Raw genomic sequence first — 23,340 nt, forward strand, 5'->3', positions numbered from 1 at the left:
TGTGGTCTGCCAACACCCAGTGCGGTGTGGTAGAAAGAATGGTGCTGGTAAGAAGGCTCTCGGTTGGCCCACAGGCACCAAGAATAGCAACCACATCCTCTGCCCCCCTACTCTGGGAGACAGTGGGTACGCGGACAGACAAAGCTGGGACAGACATGAGACGCAGCCCATGGGGTGAGGCACGAGTCTTTGCCTCCGTTTCTTCACTGGACCAGCAGGCATGTTCATTCAAAAAGCTGCTGGCTTACTCACGGGAGCCAAGTGGGAGACACCACAGGGGCCCAGGGGAAAGGGAAAGGGATGACGGCGCAGGGCCTCACCAATTCTTTTTCACTCGAGTCCAAACTCGTTCTCCGCGGCCCTGTAAATATCAAATGGAGGAAAGGAAGCAAGAGCTCCAGGCCAGGAGCAGATATTCAGATACTTTCCAGCTTTCAACCCGCTCACCTTAGCGCTCTGTAATACTTCGGGGAAGGGAGGTCACCGCCATCCCCGCCCCCCCCCCCAATCTCTTACTGCGCGACCCTGTCTGCTCAAGAGAGTTGAGCTCGGCCCCAGCTCTCTTGTCCCCCCAGCTAACTCTCCCGGGTGCCCCCACCACTCACCCCATCCCCCCGCACCTTCTACCCTGGAATCAAGTGATCAGAGACAGCGCCTTTCAAAGGCACCAGGTGACAAGAAGTGAGCTAGTCCTGGGCGCTGACTCTTCAATGTCCTCATCTTCTAAAGGTGGGGGTGCCAACCAAATGTTCTACATGGTTCCTCCTAAAGGATCAGCCCCTTTAGAACCTGCCCCCTCTGCTAGGAGACAGGGGCGGCCCTCCACGCCCAAAGCCCAGGGGGCAAGGCCGATTAATACGTCCAGGGCCCTGCCCACAAAGCAGGGAGCCAACACATCTAGTCACTTGCCTGGAACCATCTCCTCACAGCTTTGCCAACTTAACGCCAGCCCTCCTTACTGTACATTTTTCCATCTGGCCCTGGCTCGGCCATCCATCTTGCCCCACGCCACCCCCCCCCCCGCCCCCGCCCTCAGCCTGTGAGGCCCAGTTCCGTGGCAGAAACGGGAGGGCTGGAGTCGTGGAGGCGACATCCCCTCAGCGGAAAGAAGCAAAACTAGCTCGCCCGCGTCACTCTCCCGCCGAAGGGCTGAGCAGAGGCAGCCGGCCTGGTTCTCCACGGGAACCCCACGTACACAACCTTCCGTAGGCCGTTCCTTTGGGAAGGAAAGCACGGTTAACAGTGGCAAAGGCTTTGTAGAACCTGGCCTCTCCTACAGGTCCCCCTGCGTATCAGCGCGTTAAAGGTTCCGAGAAGTTCCCGCCTTAATGCGCTTCCCTATCACGCGGGCCCCCTGCTTGGCGTGAGTCTTAACAAACAGAGACCTGGTGTTCCAAGCGCACACGTGCCAGGCCTCCACGGGGAGTGGCCGCACTGCAGGTGGAGATGGTTCTAGTGGCCTCTCCCAACCTGCCACGCTCCCAAGACACCCTTCGTGCAACACTACGGATCCCAGGCAGCGACTGCGACAGACCAGCGCCGACCCTTGGGCGGGGGGCACAGAGGAGCACCCGGGGTCTGTGCTGCTGCCCGCTCAGTGACTTGGGTGGGCTTGGTTTGTGTCCTACAGGTGAAAGCTGGCCTGGGGGTCAATGTCATTGGCCTGGTGATCGTGATGGTGGCCATCAACACATGGGGAGTTAGCCTCTTCCACTTGGACACTTTTCCAGCCTGGGCTAAGGTCAGTAACCTCACTGATCAGGCCTGACACAAGCGGGCACACAGCCCAGCCAGAGGAGCTACGAGCGCCGAACAGAATCTGACCAAGAAAGCCGCCAGGAGCACACAACCCCCACCAGAAGATTCCACAGCCTGCCACCTCAGGTGACGAGCAGGAAGCCTCCGATGCTGGGACGTTAGTGCCTTCTTCTCCGCCCTCCTTCCTCAGCACTGTAGTTCAGGAAAACCTAGCACCACTCTCACGTCCTGTATCTTGGGCTCTCCAGGTCTTTCTGAGGACAGGAAGAGCAGAAAGGCTGACTTAGTCACCCCTCAGAGGCTAACTAAGCCTCACAAACTAGCCTCACTGGCTTCCATGTTATTAATACCTTAACCCCTTTTTAGGAGTTAGAGAAGAAATCAAATCATCCCACCTGTGTAGTCACATCTCCTCTTTCGGAGGAAAATCTTCCCCTGGAACTTTCTCCTCAGCGTTTCTATCCTAAGTTCTCACCACAAAAAGGCGATCTTGGCAAGTCCTCTTTGTGGCGATCAGTACTCTTTTCTCACTACTCTGATTCCCTTCTAAGCAGCTCCCTTCAATGGCTTCTCTTTACCCTTGGCACCAAATTCCCATAAAGAAATAGTGTCCCCCTTTAGAAAGAGGCTTGTACTGTTCTCTTTGTCCAAGGAAAAAGAAGTAGAGACAGAAGACACACTGAAATCAGTACAGGTATCCCCGGCTTTTCAAAAGTTCTGGTTACGCCCCTTTGCTTTTACAAAAGACTCACGTGAGTACCTGTTTTCGCTAACCGGAGGAAATCTGAAGAGGATTTTTGGATTTCCGAGAAGAGTCCAAGTAGTGTTCAGTGGTTTTGCGGCGAGCCCTTCGAGGGGCAGTGCGCAACCTGAGCAACTGGAGTGGCGCCGCTGGGCCGCCTCCCGGGAAACTGCACCCAGCGTCTCTGCACGGAGCTGCCAGAGCTGCGAGCTGCATCTGCGAGCGTCTGTGCTGTATGCCCATTTACTTGGCACACCTGTCAGCAAGAAGTTCCTAAGGTATCAGGGAAGCCTAAGAGAGGTTATTGCGGAGGTCTGGAAACGCTCAAACGTCTTTCCATGTAAATTAATGGCAATTGCCTCTTCGCTTTAGGTCATTTTGGCTTATGGAAGGTTTCATAGGAATTCTCTACTTTTGGAGAGTGGGGGGGCACCTGTCTCTCTCTTCGCTTTCCACTAATCATCAATACCACTGCATTGGTTGAGTTGGGAGGGAGAAAAAACTTCCATACCTGTCTTATTAAAAAGGCCAAAAGTATCATTAAGACCACAGTGCTATTAGCGATATCTGACTGGCTTTCTTTTGGATGTAATGAGTAGTTTGTTCTTGAGAAAGCAAGTACAGAAGGCCCCACACACCAGCCACTTCCTACAGGGAGCCCCTCGAGGGGAGAGACATCTTACATCTCTTCAAGTCCCCCGCAACTCATACAATATAGTAAACTAACTACTTAATAAATGTTTCCTGTGAGAAAAAATCACTTTGGAAATCAAGGCCTCCTTCTTCCTCTTGAAAAACCAGGCCGTTTTCTCCACGACAGATGTTCCTGCTCCATGACTGGATATAGCTCCCAATCCCCCTGGCTTGGAGACATTACATAGTTCTGATTTCTACCACCAGTTACTTGCTAAGTAGGTCTTACTGGAAAAGGTACACCCTAGAGCTGCTACATTGTTTTACTTGATTTTAAGTTATTACTGACAGCATGGGCGGTTTCCCCACAACAATAACTTATCAGTGAAGTCGCTCTCTTAGTTTATCAAGGGTCTGTGAATTATAACATTTCTTTTGTGCCGGTCAGCACTTGCGTGCTCTGACCACAACGAAACTGACAGGATTTAACCGCAGATATTACTGCTTCTTCTGCATCAATGAGCTTAGGCCACATTATGTGACTAGTGATGAAAATAAAGACCTCCTGAGCCCAAATAAAATCCCCGTGTAATATACGCTATGGCTGCTTTGATGGAATCTGCATAGTTCTCTTGCTATGAAATGGTCAGAAGAGGCAGGGTGTTAGCTTATCGTCATGGCTGCCAAAGTGTCAAATGTCAATTACAGAACTTGGACCCCAAGCCTGTAGGTCAGACAGTGAGAAAAAGGTGCAAATAATAAGATTCCAGGAGTATAAACAAGTAGAAAAAAAGAGAAGGAAGCGTTGACTCAGAATTAAGCTGACCTGAATCATGGGCCACCATTGAGCGTTTGAGATCCGCGCTCACTCCTAAGGGGGAGGAAGTGCCGCTCCCCACGGCAGATGCTGCCGGAAGCTTCCAGGAGCCAGTGCCCTCGACCGGCCAGTTGAGAAAGAGCATTTATTTCAGCCCGGTCTACTGACCGTTCTGAAAAGCAGCACTGCTCTCTCCCAACACCAGAGATCAGGCCAACCAAGACTGCTCATTCCAGGGACACGGAAGGTCAGAAACGACTCACCACCCCTTGTCATCACTGATGGACACTAACTAAAGGCTCTCCTGAGTAGTCTCTTGCAAATATGTTACAATTTGACTTTTATCTTCTAACATCACAATGTTAAAAAGAAAGCAGTAAGTGACCACCTTATACCTGCTCCTTTGATAGATGACTGAGAAACAAAGACACTTCACTGCACCTTATTTTCAAGTCAATTATGTATCAAACTTGCCTAATTGCCTTTGGAAATTGCCTTTGAAATTCCTTTTAGTCACCCACGAAGGACATGGTACACAATCTTTTATGTTAGCATTTACATGGCAAAGACTCGTGAACCACCTTTTAGTAAAGAAAACACAGCTAGTTTTCCCTCCAACGTGAGAACAGATCTCTGTTTCTTCAGCTGCATACTAAATCACGTAGTTGGCTTCACAATTAGGGGCCACGTTTGAAAAAGTACATCTAAACACTAGAATCACTCTCAGTATATAGCAAGATGTTCAAACCGTTAGAACACAAAGGCGAGAGAGACCAAGTACACGTGTAACCCATCCCGTGGCTGCCCTCACTAAATGAATTCTTAGCACAACTGCCCAGCAATTTACAAGGTGACTCTTTCTTGTCCTGATCTTTTACAATTGCACACGCAAAAATGATGCAACCACACGGCACCTTGCATAAGGCCTTACCACAGAGGCAACGATCCACATGGGCCCGCGACTCAGGTTTTGCAATGCCCCACCCTGTGCACCTTCCATAAAACCTCACTGTTCCGGTGTTTCCCAGCACCTTGTAAAAAAAAATGTATTTGACGAAATATGGCACATGGAGATTCAGAAAAGGCATAAGCAAGAAAATCTGAGTGTCACGAGCTCCCCTATTACACCAGGCAAGATCTCCGAATATTTTCCCTTTGCCACCCTGTGGCCTTCCACAAGGCCCTAATGGTCAGTAGGGAAAAAAGCACTCATTCACGAGTAAGGAATGGAAATGCTACGTGCAAAGCCCAAGATGGGCAGTTTAAGAAAAAGCCTCATTTGCTCCAGGACAGTCTGTAGAGTTCCTTCAGGGGGACTAACAGAAAAAGCATTAAAAAGGCAGGAGACCTCAGCAGAAAAACAAACACCAGCCTTGTATCTAGGGACTGTACTCCGTGGAAATGAAAACATGCACGTGCACATATGCTCTGTGAACCCGTATGCACAGACAGCTAGAGAAACCACACGCTGTAACTTCCTCTACCGTCCTACAAATGGAAACTGAAAAAATGGGCCTACAAATGGGCTAGAAAAAATGAAATCGTTCCTCTAAATCAGCAGCAGGTCTCTGCTCAATTGCCTAAAACACCAAATCACTAGAAAAGTCCACTGAAGACATCAATGGCAACTTCAACTCCTGAAATATTTAACACCCCTTTTGATGATGTTAAATGAGGTTGTTTGGGTTTTTCTCTCCCTTTGTTTGGGAGGATTGTGGTTTAAGGATAAACTTGTCAGGTCCAATGTCTTTATGAAGTTCCCAACATCAACCCTGAAGTCATATTTTGCACATGTGAGTAATCTTCCTTTTACGATCAGGTAGGGCAAGAAGTTTTCCTAAGCCACATTGACAGAGGAGTTTTCCAACATTTTTAAAAGGAGAAGACGAGTATGTCTTGCAGGGACTCTTCCCATCCCTCTGAGGATGTGCGAGGCAAGAGTCCCTGCGTAACAACACTCAGGGAACGTGACTCTTGGTGCCACAATGACAATAGCTGCACCCCTCACTCGCGTTGCAACGTTTCAACTACCCCCCAACACCTGTGATGGTTCTGGGCTCCTCCTCTATCTCAGTGAGGATAACCTTGCCTGAGAACTCCGAGCCCCTTTTCACTGCTCCAAGAACCTAACTAGAAGAGGGTATCTGAATGGGGAGCACAGAGGCAGCCGGCATTCACTGAGGAGCAGTTTCTATGGTGAAGGCAAATGCAGGAATGGATTTGCTGGATGGCTCCCCACCGGTAAGCGAGGGTAAGAGTCACTCCTGAGGGAAGCCCTAAATCCCAATGTGCTCGGTTTACAAGGCGTAATAGAGAGAGACCTAATCACCTAACATTTAAGTTGCCTTTCTAAGCTTGTGGCATTTTGAACACCCTCAAAAGCAGTAAAACTTTATCCTTCAAGGCTGTATTTCATTCTGCTAACAATTCAGTCATTCAAGATCAAATCTTACGAGGCAGGAAGTGTGATCAAGGTAGGTATTCTAGATTTTCATCAGCAACCAGGAGAGCGACCATAGAGTAATGACAAAGTCTGCATGGTTCATAAACTGGTTCCAAAAGCAACTGCAGAAAAATAAAGTATTGTGACCAAAAGCAGCGTGTTTGGGCCAGTATCTGTTATTTATTGGGCAATTTGCAAAACACTGTGTAACACACCACGTACATTATCTCACCTGTTTCTCATGTGAGCGTATGAGGTAGATATTGCGTCCACATCTTACAGAGAATACAACAGTGTCAGAAAAATCAGACGCTTGCCCATGATCTCACTCCTAGGGTGAAGTCACACCATAATACGCTGTTTTCACGCCACCTGTATCACACGCCAGGACAAGCTGCCACGGATAAAACCCATACCCATGTACGAGAGATCCCCGTTTTCAAAGAGAAAACAGAACCTTTTGTCTTATAATCACGCAGTACCAATGTCATCACTGCCTGAATAAAGGTGTCTCTAAGTTACTCTTCCAGTTTACAGATTCTGCTAAAATTTCTTCAGAAATGGCATTATCAGTGAGCTGCCCAACAAGTCCCCTAAAACAAAGCACACAATCAAATGAGACTTTATCGTTAGGGTAAATTACACTTTTAGGATTTAGCTTACAGCCATACTCCGCACAGATATGTATAATAACTTTAGGTTCAAGGTCATCACTATAACAGCAAAAGACAGGAACCCTAATGTTCATCAGTAACAGATTAAGTAAGTTATGGTATATCCATTCACTAGAATCTCATGGAGCCAAAGGAGGGAAACAGGTTCCTTGTTTCTTACATACTGATACGGAATGATCTCCATTTAAAAAATAAAATAAATAAAATAAAATAAAATAAAATAAAGAGGCCAGGGGTGAACTCAATACAGTTTATCATTTGTGTAAACCTCCCCTCCCTCCCCCACCACACACATGTATTTGTTTAGGCAAAGAATCTTCCTCAAAGTATACAGGAAACTTGACAGAGCCTGCCTCCAGGAAGAGGAACTAGTTGCTGATGGATAGGAGTGGGAGAAACTCTTTATTCTGAATCACATTTGTATCTTGACCCATGGGAAAAGTGAAGTATTCAAACATTTTCTTAACCAAAAAAAATGGACTAATTATACATTTGACAAATTACAATGGTGATTTCTTTCTTTTCTTTTTTTTAATTTTATTTTTTTTTAATGTTTATTTATTTTTGAGACAGAGAGAGACAGAGCATGTATGGGGGGAAAGTCAGAGAGAGAGAGAGAGAGAGACAGAATCTGAAACAGGCTCCAGGCTCTGAGCGATCAGCACAGAGCCCGACGTGGGGCTCGAACTCATGGACCGTGAGATCATGACCTGAGCCGAAGTCGGACGCTTAACCGACTGAGCCACCCAGGCGCCCCTCTTTTCTTTTTTTTAAAGAGCAAGGGAGCAGCAGGCAGGACAGCAAAAGAGAGACTGTCCACCACAAGGCGATGGTGAGGGGCTATAGTCACAGTAGGGCGGAGTAAGGGAGTATGAGGACTGATGGAATTCTCCCTTTTTTGGTGATCCTTAGAACTGCGCCTAGCTGTACGTAGCCCATCGGTCAGTTAGGGCCTATGGCTTAATGAGCCCGTTTGTGTGCTCACTGTGGGCCCTTCTGCCTTGTTCAGGTTTCTACTGCCTGTAGCCGAAAAGCGGCCTTTATGCTCACCCCCCACCCCCATCAATAATGGAAATATTTAGCATTTGGGTGGAGGTCTCATCTTCAGTAGCTTCTCCCTGCTGAATGAGGAGCAGAGAGATGTCTCTATCAATGGGTCAACATACAATGGTGATTTTTTATTGCAGGGAGAAAAACAAAAACAAAAACCCTCAAAGTTTTCTTATGAGAATTACTATAAAGTTATAATGTAAATACATTTTTTTAATGTGAAAAGGCGTAATATTTCCTTTACAGACAAGTTATCATTTATCCATCATGTAACATCAAATGCACCTATAATCCCTTAAAATAGGAGGATTCTTTTGAGAGAAAAGTGTCAAATCAAAGACATCATTATGGAAAAACATGCATACTTGACTGAATTTCACAGAGGATAAAGGCCATTATTTTACATATTTTTAAACTCACTAGTTCCTGACAGGGTTCTCAGGATATAGTTTCTCAGTCAATGTAGCAAATCGATTAATGATTAAATTAGCAGCTATAGAGCTGCCTGATAACAGTATACAGTAAGTGGATAATTCAGGAGTAAGTGGCTTCTGGACTTCAATTTTAATTACCGTGAAACAACGTAATTTAGTAACAAATGTTTAAACACCCATTATAATTGTTAGACTGTGAAATCTGATCAGCCATACAAAACTCATCAATTTTTCTTTAGAAAACACTAGAAACCCCAAAGAATAAAGGAGAGGTCACGTTTACTAATCAAGCACCATAATTCCAGTGTCAGGCCGTCCCAAGTGGCTGGAAGGAGGAAGGGAAGGGGGGGAGGATGTTGGAAAAGGGTAGTTCTGAATGCGAAGCCTCAACTGTTGCTCTCAGGCAGCACAGGATCTAGCAGAGAGGAAGACTGCTGAGGCTGAAATTTAAAACAAAAGCTTTTTGGTTCGGATGATAAGGAGGCCTCAAGAAGAGCAGAATCGGTATATCCAGAAAGCAGTGCTGGGTCCGCCTCATGAACTAGGGGGTTTCTTCTTGGCATCCAAGTCCTTTTTAATTTCTTCAAGTTTTTTAGCCAGATTTGGTATCTTTAAAGAGAAAAAAGATGATTATAATTTTGCAGCTACCTAATCGATACTCTTTTACTTCTCTTCCTCCTACAACAAAGGGCTGTTGTTAAGTCTTTATTTTCCTCTGAAAGCGACTTGGCCTCATGGCTGCATAAGAAGGATCTCGAAGCTGTAAACTGAAGTATGTTCCCTCCTAGACGCTAAATTCTGACTTCTCCTTCTATATACTCCCTGACCACCTCAATCCACTGCCAAATAGAAGGTGTGCATATGAACAATAAAGGTGATATAAATTAATAAAGTTCCTGCCTAGAAAACCATGTAACTCAAGTGAAGGCTGACAAAGAATTTCTTTTGTCACACTAATAGCTTCACCACAGACAAATCAAAAGTTAATATATTTCCCTTCCTTCCCTCTTCCCACCTCTCCCTTCCTTTCCCTCTCTTTAAAACAACCTTTCCAGAGGCCCCATGTAGGGGCAGTTTTGTCACCTGCTTTTCCACTTCCCCTTCTATAAAATGAGTCTGATATAACTGAAAAGATGATCCAATTACTCTTAAATTTCCACTCATCACATAATTGTCCACAGAACTATATAAGAAGACTCTAAGTCAGTAGTTAATTATTCTGGGCTAACCAGCACAGCTCAGGAGCATAAGACCATCTAAATTGATGAGATTTTGCCCTCTTGTGGTGATACAGAGGACAGATGCTTTTGTGAGGTGTATTTTTCAAACAGCAGAAAATCCTTCTACAAAACTCAGGACATTTTCCCGAGACCTACGGACTTCATTTACACTGGAAGGCATGCCTGACTTCAACAAAGACAAGTCACTACAAATTACGGGAGGACACAGATATGGTCACTTACGTCATAGTTCTGGGCCAGATACATTCCAACCACGTTGCCAAAAGTAAATCCAAGCTGAAAGAGTAGAACAGGAAGAGTTACACTGGATACGAAGTTCTGTGCCACCTGATACCAAACCAAATTATAAAGACAACAGTCTAAGGAGCTCAGGACAGCTAACGACCCCCGTGTCCTGCGTAGGGCTAGGTAGTGTGAGACTGTTTCCTTCTGTAAAATAACATAGAAATACTCTCCCAAAACGTTCAGGAGCATACAGAAGTGAAAATAAATGGTAGCACTGAGCAAATCTACCCTAAATTCTCCCTGTCCCCTCACAACCTCCATAAACACTTGACTGTCAGTTCTAGAAATCCAAGCCGAAGTGATGACTTTGTTGTTGAAAGCAATTTGTTTTTTGTCTTTCTTTCTTCTTTGGTTTGTTACTTCTTGTTACATTAAACGAAAAATATCTGATTAAAAAAAGTACTCAGCTAAATGGTAGGATCTTAGAAAATGAAGAGATTTGCACAGTTCAATCTCTTCTTATTTCAAGTGGAACGTGAGGCCCAGGATAGTTAGTGAAGGGACTTTTTCAGGGTCATTCACAACAAAGAAACACAGAACAACCTAAATTAGATTCACACTCACAAACAAAGATATATCATGAGAGAACAGCATAGGAAACTCCAACATCCAACCGAGAGCACTCTGCCTGGATGGGACCTAATGGGCAGAGCACTTCCCACCTACGGGGAGCACAGGTCCCCTCCCCAGCTCTTTCTCAGTGAGAAGAGACAGGCATGATTTTTAGAGAACTATAAACGTGTAACCCATTGGGTGACTGGTTTCTTCAACAACAACAACAAAACCATTTCATGAAAACTTAAAGCACTCCATTGACAACAAAGAACCAAAGCTCCTTAAACTCTGAGTTCTAATGATGATCTGTAATTCCCTGGGTTTTTTTCCTCCAACAATTAAGCCCCTCCAATGGGACACCTAATTTCTAATTTCATAAATTCAAACTGGCATCTGGTTTTTCTTTTTTTTCCATCATTTTCTATAATCAGTGTTGCTCCTATTCAATACACAGCAGAGGTTAACAGAAAAAGTGTGGCACTTACCACCACCAGTTCTAAATGGTGTGATCTGACCTTGTCTTCAAGTTAGAGATATATATGGGGAAACAGAATACAGCCTTACTGAGCTTTAAACACCAAAAGCACACTTTAAATTGGTTTGTTGTTAGTTAAATTAAGCATAAATGAGGCTATCCAATCTCTAATCATAGACCAATTTTCTAATCATTTGATTAATTAGACACATCTTGTGAAAACATAGTTTTTACCAAGGTGGTACCAAGAAGCAAAATGATTTTTTTTTCACTTCTGTGCATTGAAACCAGATAGACAGAGGTTTTCCAAATCCAGAAAGAGTATTAAACTTACTTAGAAGATGAGAAAAAAAATCAAATGAAAATTTTAGCTCTAACACCAAGCAACCAAGCAGAGGAAACATAAAGCTGCAAATTTTCAAGAAAAATAGAGTTCTGATTCTATCACTATCTAGCTGTGTATCTTTAGCTGATTTGTTTCCTGATCTATAAAACATGATATTAGCAATGTTCCTTCCAGCTCCAACATTTGAGGATTCCTGGTTCTTACCCTGTGTGTCTCAAAATAAATATGGCATATCTAATGTGGCTTCCTTTTGGCAAGGTCACCAGCCATTAGGCACGTGAAAAAATAGCAGTTATTTTAAAACACAACACAAAACAAAAACTATGGGCTTCTAGACAAGTCATGTCCAATTCCAGTTTCAGAATACTGACCAGTCTATCACTAGGATGTTGTAAAATTACATACATAAGAGAAATGTCACATAATAAGAGAAATGTTTCAGGGGCGCCTGTGTGTGGCTCAGTCGGTTAAGCATCCAACTTTGGCTCAGGTCATGATCTCATGGTCCATGAGTTCAAGCCCCGCGTTGGGCTCTGTGCTGACAGCTCAGAGCCGGAAGACTGCTTCAGATTCTGTGTCTTCCTCTCTCTCTGCCCCTCCCCTGCTCATGCTCTCTCTCTCTGTCTCCGTCTCTCTCTTTCTCTCTCAAAAATAAATAAGGATTAAAAAAAAAGTTTTTTTTAAAAGAAATGAGAAATGTTGAGGGGAATGCATGAAGCCAGAAAAGCAATTATATGTTCTTCATGGGATGCTCAATAGGCAAGTTCACACAGAAAAAAATTAATAAGAAATATAAAAACATAAAATCTCAATCTGAGCAATGGTGACTCATTAATCTGACAAAGTTAGATTGGAGCCAGATTACAGAAGGTCTTGAATGAATCTGAAACCTCTCTGCAGGCCACGATTGCTTAACTTCATCCAGGCCAAGACCTGGCTGCCTTGCCAGGAGTCCATCCAGATGGCTGTATGCCACCCCCACGGTGCCCCCTCCACATCACTGGTCCCCCATTGTGTTCACTACAAAGAAGAGAAGGTAGTGCAGGGAAAAGAAAAGTGATGGCTTCCCAAGCTTGACACTAAATGAATTACTATTACATCCTTTCTGCAATCATCTTGAGACTTTAGGAATATGTAGCTTCTTCCCACAAGCACACTGGGGACAAAAACATGGCAAAACACCAGGGATCTGGGGACAGAGGAGTGGCATGAGCGAATTGGTCAAAGGACAAATGGGTGGGAGGAAAAGCTGCAGCGAAGAATCAAGGAGGGAAGTCCAGACCGGCCTGGGTCCCCACACATTAGAGGAGACAGCGTGTCCCTGCTCTATAATTACACCTTGCACTTAGAACCCACGTCCCTCCACAATCCCTTACCCACAATTCTGAAACTCAAACTCTACTCAAACTGTTTCACTGTAATTCATTTGGCAGCAAAATCACACCTGACCTGAACTGATATGAGACTATTTATAGTCTCTCTATCACATTCAGTGTGGAAACTCACTTTTTGCTACAGACAAAGCAATCTTTAAACATAGGATCCTGCCCTACACCCCACTGGAGAATAGGTGTAACAGGAAACATTTTAATGTATGTCATAACAGAGGCTATCCCAGAGTGCTACTGGGCTGTTAAGTAACAAGGTATATGCAGCTTAAACCTTTCTAAAATCTTAAAAACAACTCCCAATACATCTGGTCCCCAAAGGTTTTGATTAAAAGATCAAAGACCCTTACATACTGAATGTACATTCACATTCAGCCCTGTGAAAGGATTATAAAATGTCTCTACACTCTCAAAGAGTTTGTACAATGTATAGGAAGAAAAGCTACATATAAACAAAACAGTTACAAAACAACTGAAGGCAACACCCAGTACAGGACCTTGACTGTAACAGAGGCAGGACAAACCAGAACTGGGTCATGCATTAAGTGGCCAAATGAATGACAGAGAAGTGATTCTTCTAAGAAACTATATCTGAAAGAGATCAAGGTACCTCAACTTGTTATTACAGTCTCTAATTATGCTGAGAAAGTGCTACCTTTTAAACTGGGAAGGGAACTGAATGTGGAGAATCAAGGCATAAAATACGAAGATGTGATACCTAAGAGAAACAGGATTGAGAAGATGATCTGAATTTAGAAACAGAAGTTAAGTATGGAGACTTGGGTAGGGCTGGCTGAGGGACCTCAAGAAACAGGCCAAGGAGTTTAGTTCACATTCGATCTTGCTGGAACACCAATAGCTACCCTCTACCAGCAGCAACGTGATGAAACCACTGCTTTCAGAAGTATTCAACCAGCAGCTCTACACAAAAAAGGCTGAATAATGAGTAAGTGCAGGTCATGGAAGGCCCAGATTCGTGTGGCAGCAGAGAGGACAGAAGCAAATGTGACTGAATTGTTTTTCTTCAAAATCAATGATGATCCCCCAAACAGGTTCTTAACTATAGAGAACAAAAAGATGGTTACCAGGCAGGAGGTGGGTGGGGGAAATGGGTGAAATAGGTGAAGACTCAGAGTGCACTTATCTTGATGAGCAGAGTATTGTACAGAATTGCTGAATCACTATATTGTACACTTGAAAGTAATATAACACTCTATGTTAACTATACTGGAATTAAAAAATGAATAAAAACTTAAAATAACAATAATAAAATAAAAATCAACAGTAAGCAACAAAACAGAATGGGCAGTCCAGGAAAACCTTTTACATTTATGGTCAAGTGATTTTTTAAAACATATTTTTAATTTTATTTTTTTTTTAAGTTTACTTTGAGAGAGACAGAGATAGCGCGAGTTGGGGATGGGCAGAGAAAGGGAGACAGACTCCCAAGCAGGTTTTCATGCTGCCAGCGCAGAGCCTGACATGGGGCTTGACCTCACAAAGCCACAAGATCATGACCTGAGCCAAAACCAACAATGGATCACTGAGCCACCCAGGCACCAAGTGATTTTTAACACAGGTGCTCATACATTCAACAAACAATGCTAGGACAACGGAATATCTACATGCCAAAGAGTGAATATGGACCCTTACCTTACATCATAAACAAAAACTATCTGAGAAGGGTCAAGATCTAAATGTGAACGCTAGAACCAAAAAACTCATGTAAGAACACACAGGAACACATCTTCAAGATCTGCATCAGGCAATAGTTTCTTAGATATGACACCAAAAGCAAAAGTGACCAAAAAAAAAAAAAAAAAAAAGATAAATTGGACTTTATCAAAATTAAAAATGTTTGTGTTTCAAAGAACACCATCACGAAAATGAAAAGACAACCCAATAGAATGGAATAAAATATTTGCAAATCACTTATCAATAAGGGACTTACATCTAGAATATAAGAATCCTGGTGACTAAATAATAAAAAGACAACCCAACTTAAAAATCAGCAGAGGATTTGCCAGTCACTTCTCCAAATCAGATAGATACACATGAGCAATGAGCACATGAAAAGATGCTCAGTGTCACCAGTCATCAAGGAAATGCAACTCAAAACCACACTGAGGTGCCACATTGTGCCCACTAGAGGACTTTAATACAAAAGATGAACAGGTTTTGAAAAGGATGTGGAGAATGTGGAACGTTCATCGACTGCTGATGGGCATGTAAAAGGGTACAGCCACTTTGGAAAACAGTTTAGCAATTCCTCAAGAAGTTGAGCACAGAGTTACTGTATGATGCAGCGATTCTACTTTAGGGTACATATGCAAGAGAAATGAAACATACATCTACACAAAAACCAGCAGACAAACGTTCACAGCAGGATTACTCATAATAGCCAAGTTACAAACAACCGAAGTGCTATAAACGGGTGAAAGGATTAACAAAATGTGGTATATCCATACAACATAATATTATTCAGCCACAAAAAGGAATGAAGGACTGATTCACACTGCAACATGGATGAACCTTGATATCATTATACTGAGTGAAAGGCAGTCGGAAAAGACCACTTATTATATGACTCCACTTAAAGGAAATGTCCAGAATAGGCAAATCCATAAAAACACAAAATAAACTAGTGGTTGTCCAGGGCTGTGGGAGAGAAGAATGAGAAATGAATGCTAATGAGTATGCAGTTTCTTTTTGGGACAATGAAATACTAGATACAAAATTAGATAGCCGCGATGGCCCCACAACTCTATGAACATACAAAAAAACAAAAAAACAAAAACCAAACCAAACCAAAACAAACCACTGAATTCGGGGTGCCTAGGTGGCTCAGTCGAATGAGTGTCTGACCTGGGCTCAGGTCATGATCTCCCGGTTCGTGAGTTCAAGCCCCACATCAGGCTCGTTAGCCTGTCAGCCTGTCAGGGCAGAGCCCACTTCGGATCCTCTGTCCCCCTCTCTCTGCCCCTCCCCGGCTTGCGCTCTCCCAAAAATAAATAAATATTTTAAAAAATATATTAAACGTCAGTAAGATGTGGTAAAATATCAGCCACATGGGATAAAACAGGAAATCAAAGACAACTTCAAGGTTTCCGGACTGGACAAATGTTTAAAAAGAATGGAAACGTTACAGTGAGAAAAATGAGGACCACTGCCATCACCTGGTGGCTCTGTATATGAACACCACAGCAAATCAACTCTTTTTTTATGTAAGGACACATAAGCAGGTTAGTCACAAGGGTGCATCAACATCAAGAAGCATGAAGTCTTAAAAACAAGTAAGCAAACTCCAAAGCAATCTGACTCTTATCGTTTGCTGCTCAACCCCTTCCCCAATCAGAAAGTTATGTCTGTCAGCACATAAAGCTACAGTTTTGACCTGAGGATGGCACCTGGCAGTAACCCAGACTGAACACTACCCAACAAGTCTGAAAGAGGACTCATCAAATCACATTTTCAAACCCAAGTTATGACACAGAATCTGAACCATCTCGTATTTACTGACAAGGGTTTCAGAAACCTAAAAGTAATCTCATTAAAAATAAATAATAATAGAAATAATCTCATTTTATTTAGCAAATATAGCTACAACTAGCATTCAAAAGGATACCCAAAAATATTTTATGGTCTCAGATGAGAAAAGCTACACACTGACAATAAAAGCAAAAGTATACATTATCTAGCATTAATAAAAGATACGCTGATAATTTTCTCAGTTTAAATTACTTTTTACATATTTTTAAATGTTTTTTTACTTATTTTTGAGAGAGAGAGTACACATGAGCAGTGAAGGAGCAGAGAAAGAGGGGGGGACAGAGGATCCAAAGCGGGCTCCAGGCTCTGAGCTATCAGTACAGAGCGCTATGCGGGGCTCCAATTCACAAACCAGGAGATCATGACCCGAGCCGAAGCCAGACGTCCAACCGACTGAGCCACCCAGGTGCCCCGATTTCTCAGTTTAATCTACACACCTAGAGAACCTGTCTGAAGACTGCTCCATTTCAAGGAGGCAAGAAAAAAATCCACCTTTTTGTACCTTAGTCTTTAAACATTTAAGACTTGTTGTGGAGAAATTATCAACTGTGTTTCACAGCTGCTTCAAGTAATAATAAAACCCACATTCTATCCATTAAAACAAAACTCTGCTGAGGATATAACCTATGGCTTCTCTACTGCAACCACAGAGAAGTGCATTTTTAAGATGTAAGCTAGATTTTATACTCAATTTTCCTTAGAGAAAGAAGGGGCGGGGCGGGGGGGTGGCAGGGGGGCGGCTGTTAATTCTTCAATTGAGCCAGTAAATTAAATTGGGACATTCATGAAAAAGTTAGCTGTAACATTCTGGAAAGAGGTCTATCAGGTAGAACCAGTCTGCCTGTTCTCAAAGAAGCTGATTCAAATATTCAAGTATCTTATGAATATCTGAGAGAAGTCATCAGGCAGAAGAGGAATATCTAATTAAATAAATGAAATAAAATAGTATTGCCTAAGTGCCATGTGCTTGGGAAATCTAAATATAAGGTATGCTGCTTCTTCCCCTGGAATTGATGGTCTACTCTAGAAAGACAAGACTAAAACGCATGAAGGTGCAGTGAACAAAACAGAGCGCATCACCAAATGATGGTCTGAATGGGCCACATAGTTTAAGTGCTTCCTATTAGAAATCTAATGTCATCTGTATGAACACATTAAAGGAGAAAAATCACTTGATCACCATATGGGTAAACAGCATGACAAAATTCAACAGACAATCATAATAAAAACTCTTAAACTAGAAATAGAAGAGAATTTCGTTAATCTGTAAGGAAATATCAGAAACACATCATACTAAAACCTCAGAAGCATTTTCACTAAAAGCAGAAAAAAAAACTAGGATATCCACTCTTACTACTACTGGAAGTCCTAACTTGATTTACGGAAAAAAATTGGAAAAGAGCACAAAATTGTCCTTGTTGCCTTCAATGGAGGTAAGACTGCCTTCACAGTATGGCATTCACTGATTCACTTCCAAGTGAATGTACAAACTATGGGAGTTAAAAGATAAGGAAGACTGCTAGATACAAAAATCAATACACCAGGGGCACCTGGGTGGCTTAGTTGGTAAGGCGTCAGACTCCTGATCTCGGCTCAGGTCATGATCTCACGGTTCACAGGATCGAGCCCTACGTCAAGCTCTGCGCTGACAGCATGGAGCCTGTTTGGGATTCTCTCTCTCTCTCTCTCTCTCTCTCTCTCTCTCTCTCTCCCTCCCTCCCTCCCTCCCTCCCTCCCTCAACAAACAAACATTTAAAAAAATCAATACACCCAAATTAGCATTTCTATACATCAGCAATGAATTTGGAAATGTAATTTTAAAAAGGATGCCACTCAGAACAACTAAAAAGTACCTGGAAATATACATATAAAAAACAAGGTACAAGACTATTATTGAGAAGATAATAAAATATTGATGAAAGGCATACAAAGATGTAAATTAATGGGGAGATGGATCCTAACAGTGTCAACATTTCAGGAGCTTAAGGTAATAAAGAAAGCTCATGGAAAAACATGGGAATTGAGCCATTAAGAGCAGTTGGGGAAGGGGGAGGCAAAAAAGAGGACAAAGGGAAAACCGTATGGGAAGGTCTGATAGCAGGAAGGTCCACAGGTTGGTCCAGATCAGTAAGATAGTCTATTCAATCAAAAGCAAAGGAGATACGTTGAAGGGCAATAGGAAGGGAAAATGGGGTCAGATTAGCAAATCTTGAAAATCAAGTGCAAGTGGTTACTCTTTGACATGGAGGGACATAAAGACCATTGACAGTTTCTGAGCACGTGGAGAAGACAAGACTGGAGGATTACTCAGGCAGCTGCAAGGGTGGACAGAACACCAAGGGCATCAAAGGAAATGCAGAAGTAGAGAAGGCAGCCTTACTTTTCTAAGGCTGATCAGACTGGATGGAGGGGCCATGTTTCAAAACAAACCAACCAACCAACCAACCCCAAACTAGACTATTCAGGGAAGGCTAACCAGCATGAACCTGAAATCATACAAAATGGATGGAAGAATCAGAGATGTTTAGTCTAAAGACAAGACTGATGGGGGTCAGGGGATAGAGAAAGGTACCAAGGTAATGCTGTTCTGATATGTGAAGTGTTGTCATGTGAGTTAGAACTGCTCTTTAACACCAAGAATAGTGTAAGATGGTGACCAAAAATGACAGATCCTCTGAGGAAGTAGTGAGCCTATTCTATTCATTAGTTTTTTAAGTTTATTTATTTATTTTGAGATAGAGCACAAGCAGGTAAGGGGCAGAGAGAAGGGGAGATAGAACGCTTAACCAACTGAGCCACCCAGGTGCTCCATAGTGAGCCTATTTTAACGGGAGGTGACAAAACATACACCAGACACCCCGTTAGTAGTGGAGACCAAGTGTCAGCATGTTAAACCACATAACCTACAATCACTCCTCCAACTCAAAACCCACATTCCTACCCCCAACTAGGCTGGTGTAACTAGTACAAAGGCAGAGTAAAAAAGACCTACTCTACGAACTCGGCAGTGGGGAACTTAAAGATGGAACTTTCATAAGGTGAGTAATGAAGACCCAATGGCCTAAAACAATAGCTAATGTTTACTGAGTGCTTATTGTGTGCAAGGTAGCATTCTCTTTTTCATGAATTAGCTCATGCTCCTCACAGACTTATAAAGCAGGTACTATTACTGCCCAGTTTATGTTGGGGAAACTGAGGCACAGAGCAGTTAAGGAACTCACCCAAGGCTACACAGGGACATTTATGTGCTAGGCATAGCTGATAAGGATATGGAGAATGAGGAGAGAAACAAATGAAAGACTATGTCAGCATTTCAAATTTGAGAAAGGGCTGGAGAAGAGAAAGAAGTCAGGTGTGGGGCATGGGTTGCAGGGTGGGGGATGGAAGAGGCAACGGGTCCAGATGTGTTGGACCTGAGATAGAGGGTAGGGCAAGAGATGCTGAGCAGACAGTTGATGACAGTGAACTGGAACTCAGAGAAAGGGACGCAAGGTAGTCCGGGAAGCAGCGAAGAGGAAAGGTGATGTATGACAAGGAACACACTCCCTGAGGGTGGGTGTGAAGAGAAGAGCAGAGTCAGGGACTGAGCCTTGAGAAACACCTAGAAACCAAAAGACGGGAAAAGCAGCCAGTGCCAGCAGGCGAGATTAGATAGGACCATTTCCCGGCTGCTGCCCCAAGATACTGTTCCCCTCAGCCCTGGGAGGGGCCAGCACCAGAGTCAGTCGCCTTCACTCTGTGCAGGCTCTTCCCCAAAAATAAAGCCACGTGTGTTCTAGTGTTAAAGAATGTCGGACAAGGAAGGATCCAAAAGCCAAGAGATGGGGGATTGAGGAGGAGGTGATTAAGAGCACCAAGGGCTGCCACTTCGAAGGTAACAAGGGCAATCCATGACCCCGGGAAGAGCATCGCAGGCAGGGCACGCAGGGCTCCCGGCGGTGCCCGTCACATCAGGCCTCCCTCAAAAGCCTCAGAAGTTTCTTACAACAACTGTGGCTGAACCTACTGCGATCAAGGAAGCTACTGCGTTACAGGGAAAGAGGCAGCAGGACCACGGGAACAAGTTTTTGAGACTGGGATGATCGGCGAGTGTTTTAATCCACGGAGGAATGGACAACGAAAGGAATATAAAAGCAACACAATCGGGTGCAGTGGTTTTCAACTGGTGTTCCAGGAAGTGACAACTGTAGGAAACGTCTTGGATGGTTCCAGAATGTGCAATGACCATGCACAGGTTTAACTTTGTATCCATTTCATTACTTCCAAAACTCTTCCCATCACCTACCTTTCTGAGGGTAAACGAGTCCCCATTTTTAGGACCGGTTCCAGCGAGAAACTGAATAAATCTGAGTCCTTATTAAGTGTCGGTTAACACACCTTCATGTGTTAACTCATTTTTAATCCTCACAACAAAGCCATGAGGTAGGTTCCCATTTTCATATGGGGAAACTGAAGCACAGACAATTTAAATAACATACCCAAGTTCCCATAGCTTAAAAACCATGGAGCTAGGTAGGGTTCGAGACCAGGCGTCTGACTGCTTAAGCACCAGGACAAGATGGCTGGTCACAGGTTAAAAGCTCGAGGACAACTTAGGGATCACCTGCTTCAACCCACTGTTGTTGTTGTTGTTGTCATTTTAAGTAGGCTTCACATCCCGTGTGGAGCCCAACGCGGGGCTTGAACACATAACCCTGAGACCAAGACCTGAGCTGAGATTAAGAGACCAACACGCGACTGACTGAGCCACCCAGGCACCCCTCAACCCATTTTATAAATAAAATGGCTAAAAGCAAGAGAAAGACTTGCCCAAGTTCAGAGACTTAGTGAATCATTCGACAGAGGTAAAATCAAGGTGAAAAGTAATACTATCCACGTCTTTCAAAAGATGCGATGAAGAGATGGGAGAACAAGGGGCCAAGGGAGCATCCGCGTTCCAGTTACTTCCAAGCTAGGAATTTAACGGACGGATGCAGCATCTCTCCTTGAATGCTGAGAATTCTGAATCCTCAAATCAGATACATGCATATTTATACACAGCAAAAGTTTATTCCAAAACCAAATAAATTCACTCTGCAAAAGCACTTATGAAGTATAATGGAATCAATAAGCTACAGCTGTAGAAGTCTCAATGCTATCATCTTACACTTTGGGGCTGATACTGCTTTTTTTTTTTTAATTTTTTTAAATGTTTATTTATTTTTGAAAGAGAGAGACAGAGCACGATCAGGGGAGGGGCAGAGAGAGAGGGAGACACAGAATCTGAAGCAGGCTCCAGGCTCTGAGCTGTCAGCACCAGAGCCCGATTCGGGGCTCGAACTTGTGAACCGTGAGATCATGACATGAACGGGAAATTGGATGCTTACCCGACTGGGCCACCCAGGCGCCACTGATACTGTTTTTAACCTTTGTGTTTCCTACAACTAAATGACAGTAATTATTTCTATTGCCCCCTAAACTAACACCTAGTTAGGACACTGGAGAAACTTCCAGAGGCAAAGGGTACAGCCCTGTCCTAGTTGGGCATTTTATATCAAGGATACCTCTTTTCCACCTAGAGATTTTAAAAATCAATTACCATCTAAGAAAGACAGAAAAGAAAGACAGAAAGACAGAAAGACAGAAAGACAGAAAGAAAGAAAGAAAGAAAGAAAGAAAGAAAGAAAGAAAGAAAGAAAACCCAAAGGCGGCACTTTTTTATTCCCTTTAATAAAGAATACAGCATGTGGGAAAGCATCTTCTCACCAGGGCACCGAACGTGTCCACCAGGAAGACAATGGAACACCTGCTTCTTGTCAGAATCAGAGGTTGAAAGCATCAAGTGTGTAAGGCTCAAAAACTTGGAAGAGAGACTTTCACTTGGAAATGTTTGGCGAGACGTCCTGAAACCTTCACCGGGCAATCTTTGAAATACACTCAGCGTCGCCAGAAAACCAGTTTTCCACCGAAATAAAGAGCCAGGAGGTAGAATTTATTTGCTCATAGTAACACTCATTTTCCCCCCAAAATGAGCACTTTGGAAGAGTTGCTTGCACACCGGGGTCTGACTCAGGCCAGCAACCAGCCATCCTCCAAGTCTGGAAGCTCTAAAAGGCCTGACAAGGTCCCCTCCCCCCCAACCGCCAAGCCTCTAACTCCGACCTTGTGTTTCTGCGCCTCGTGGGGTGGCTTACTAATTTAGGGTTTATTCCTGGCCCTCCCCGCCCTCTTCCGTTCTCAAAAACCCAACCAGCAGGGCTCTCCGGCAGGGATTGGGGTGCGGGGGGCGGGGGGCAGAAGAGGGGAGGCCGCGAAGTCATTAAGGACCCCAGAAGCTTTAACATCACGATTACACAATCCGCCGGGACGGCCCAGAAGTGGCTCTGAAAATGCCTGCTGACGCCTCCAAGTTCTGGCGTGGCTTGAATGACTGCAGAACAAGTACGGCAAAGGGATGGGCGCCCGGCAGAAACAAAACCCCGCAGCCCATCCCGACAGGCGACGAGCGGGCGCTGCGCGGACGCGGACCCACGCGCACACCCCTACAGCCCCGCAGCCCGGCCCCGGAGCCCTCGAGGGCCCCGAAGCCACCCCGGGCCCCTGCGGGGCAGCTCCACTCACCAGAAACTGGAGCATGGTGTCCTCGAGGAATGAGCGAAGGGCGGCGGCTGCTCGGTGGGCCCGTCCGAGCCTGCCTCTGGGGCGGAGGGCGGAACCCGCCGTGGGCTTCCGGGTCACGCCCGGCCCCGCCCGCGCCTCCCGCCTCGCCTCGCCCCGCCCCGCCGCGCCCCGCCCCACCCGCGCGCCGCTCGCGGCGCCCCGGCTCCCCCTGCCGGAACGCCCCGGAATTACCACCTGAACTGGCCGGCTGGTGAGAAGGCCGAGGAGGAGCAAGCCCCAAGTCCCAGGCCTGGCTGGATAGTTTTGGTCGTTCATATGCCGGGACGTCAGTCCCCCAAATCCCGCTTCTG

The 23,340-nt window shown here is 44.4% G+C and overlaps 2 protein-coding genes across 4 annotated transcripts in view; one reads left to right on the plus strand and one right to left on the minus strand.

Moving 5' to 3' along the window:
- SLC13A4 (solute carrier family 13 member 4) overlaps positions 1 to 7,288 on the plus strand; it is a 49,168-nt gene extending 41,880 nt beyond the window's left edge. For all 3 annotated transcript variants that reach the window (XM_053218046.1, XM_027075545.2, XM_053218047.1), the window contains one exon: positions 1,631 to 7,288. In XM_053218046.1, coding sequence (XP_053074021.1) covers positions 1,631 to 1,768 — 138 coding nt within the window. In that variant the 3' untranslated portion in view covers positions 1,769 to 7,288. The remainder of the gene's footprint in view (positions 1 to 1,630) is intronic.
- A 936-nt stretch (positions 7,289 to 8,224) lies between these two features.
- Positions 8,225 to 23,114, minus strand: STMP1 (short transmembrane mitochondrial protein 1). The gene is made up of 3 exons (XM_027075767.2): positions 22,991 to 23,114; positions 10,015 to 10,068; positions 8,225 to 9,160 (listed from the first exon to the last, which is right to left on the minus strand). The coding sequence occupies exons 1-3, from the start codon at positions 23,003 to 23,005 to the stop codon at positions 9,086 to 9,088; spliced, it is 144 nt and encodes a 47-aa protein (XP_026931568.2). The 5' UTR covers positions 23,006 to 23,114; the 3' UTR covers positions 8,225 to 9,085.
- Between the last annotated feature and the right edge of the window lie 226 nt (positions 23,115 to 23,340).

Source organism: Acinonyx jubatus, chromosome A2 (assembly GCF_027475565.1).
Source record: "Acinonyx jubatus isolate Ajub_Pintada_27869175 chromosome A2, VMU_Ajub_asm_v1.0, whole genome shotgun sequence".
NCBI lineage: Eukaryota > Metazoa > Chordata > Mammalia > Carnivora > Felidae > Acinonyx > Acinonyx jubatus.

Bases quoted from the DNA above. Each gene is read 5' to 3' on its own strand.
- STMP1 (XM_027075767.2), bottom strand. The intron at 9,161-10,014 runs GTAAGTGACCAT...TTCTCTTTAAAG, and splicing joins ATCTGGCCCAGAACTATGAC to ATACCAAATCTGGCTAAAAA.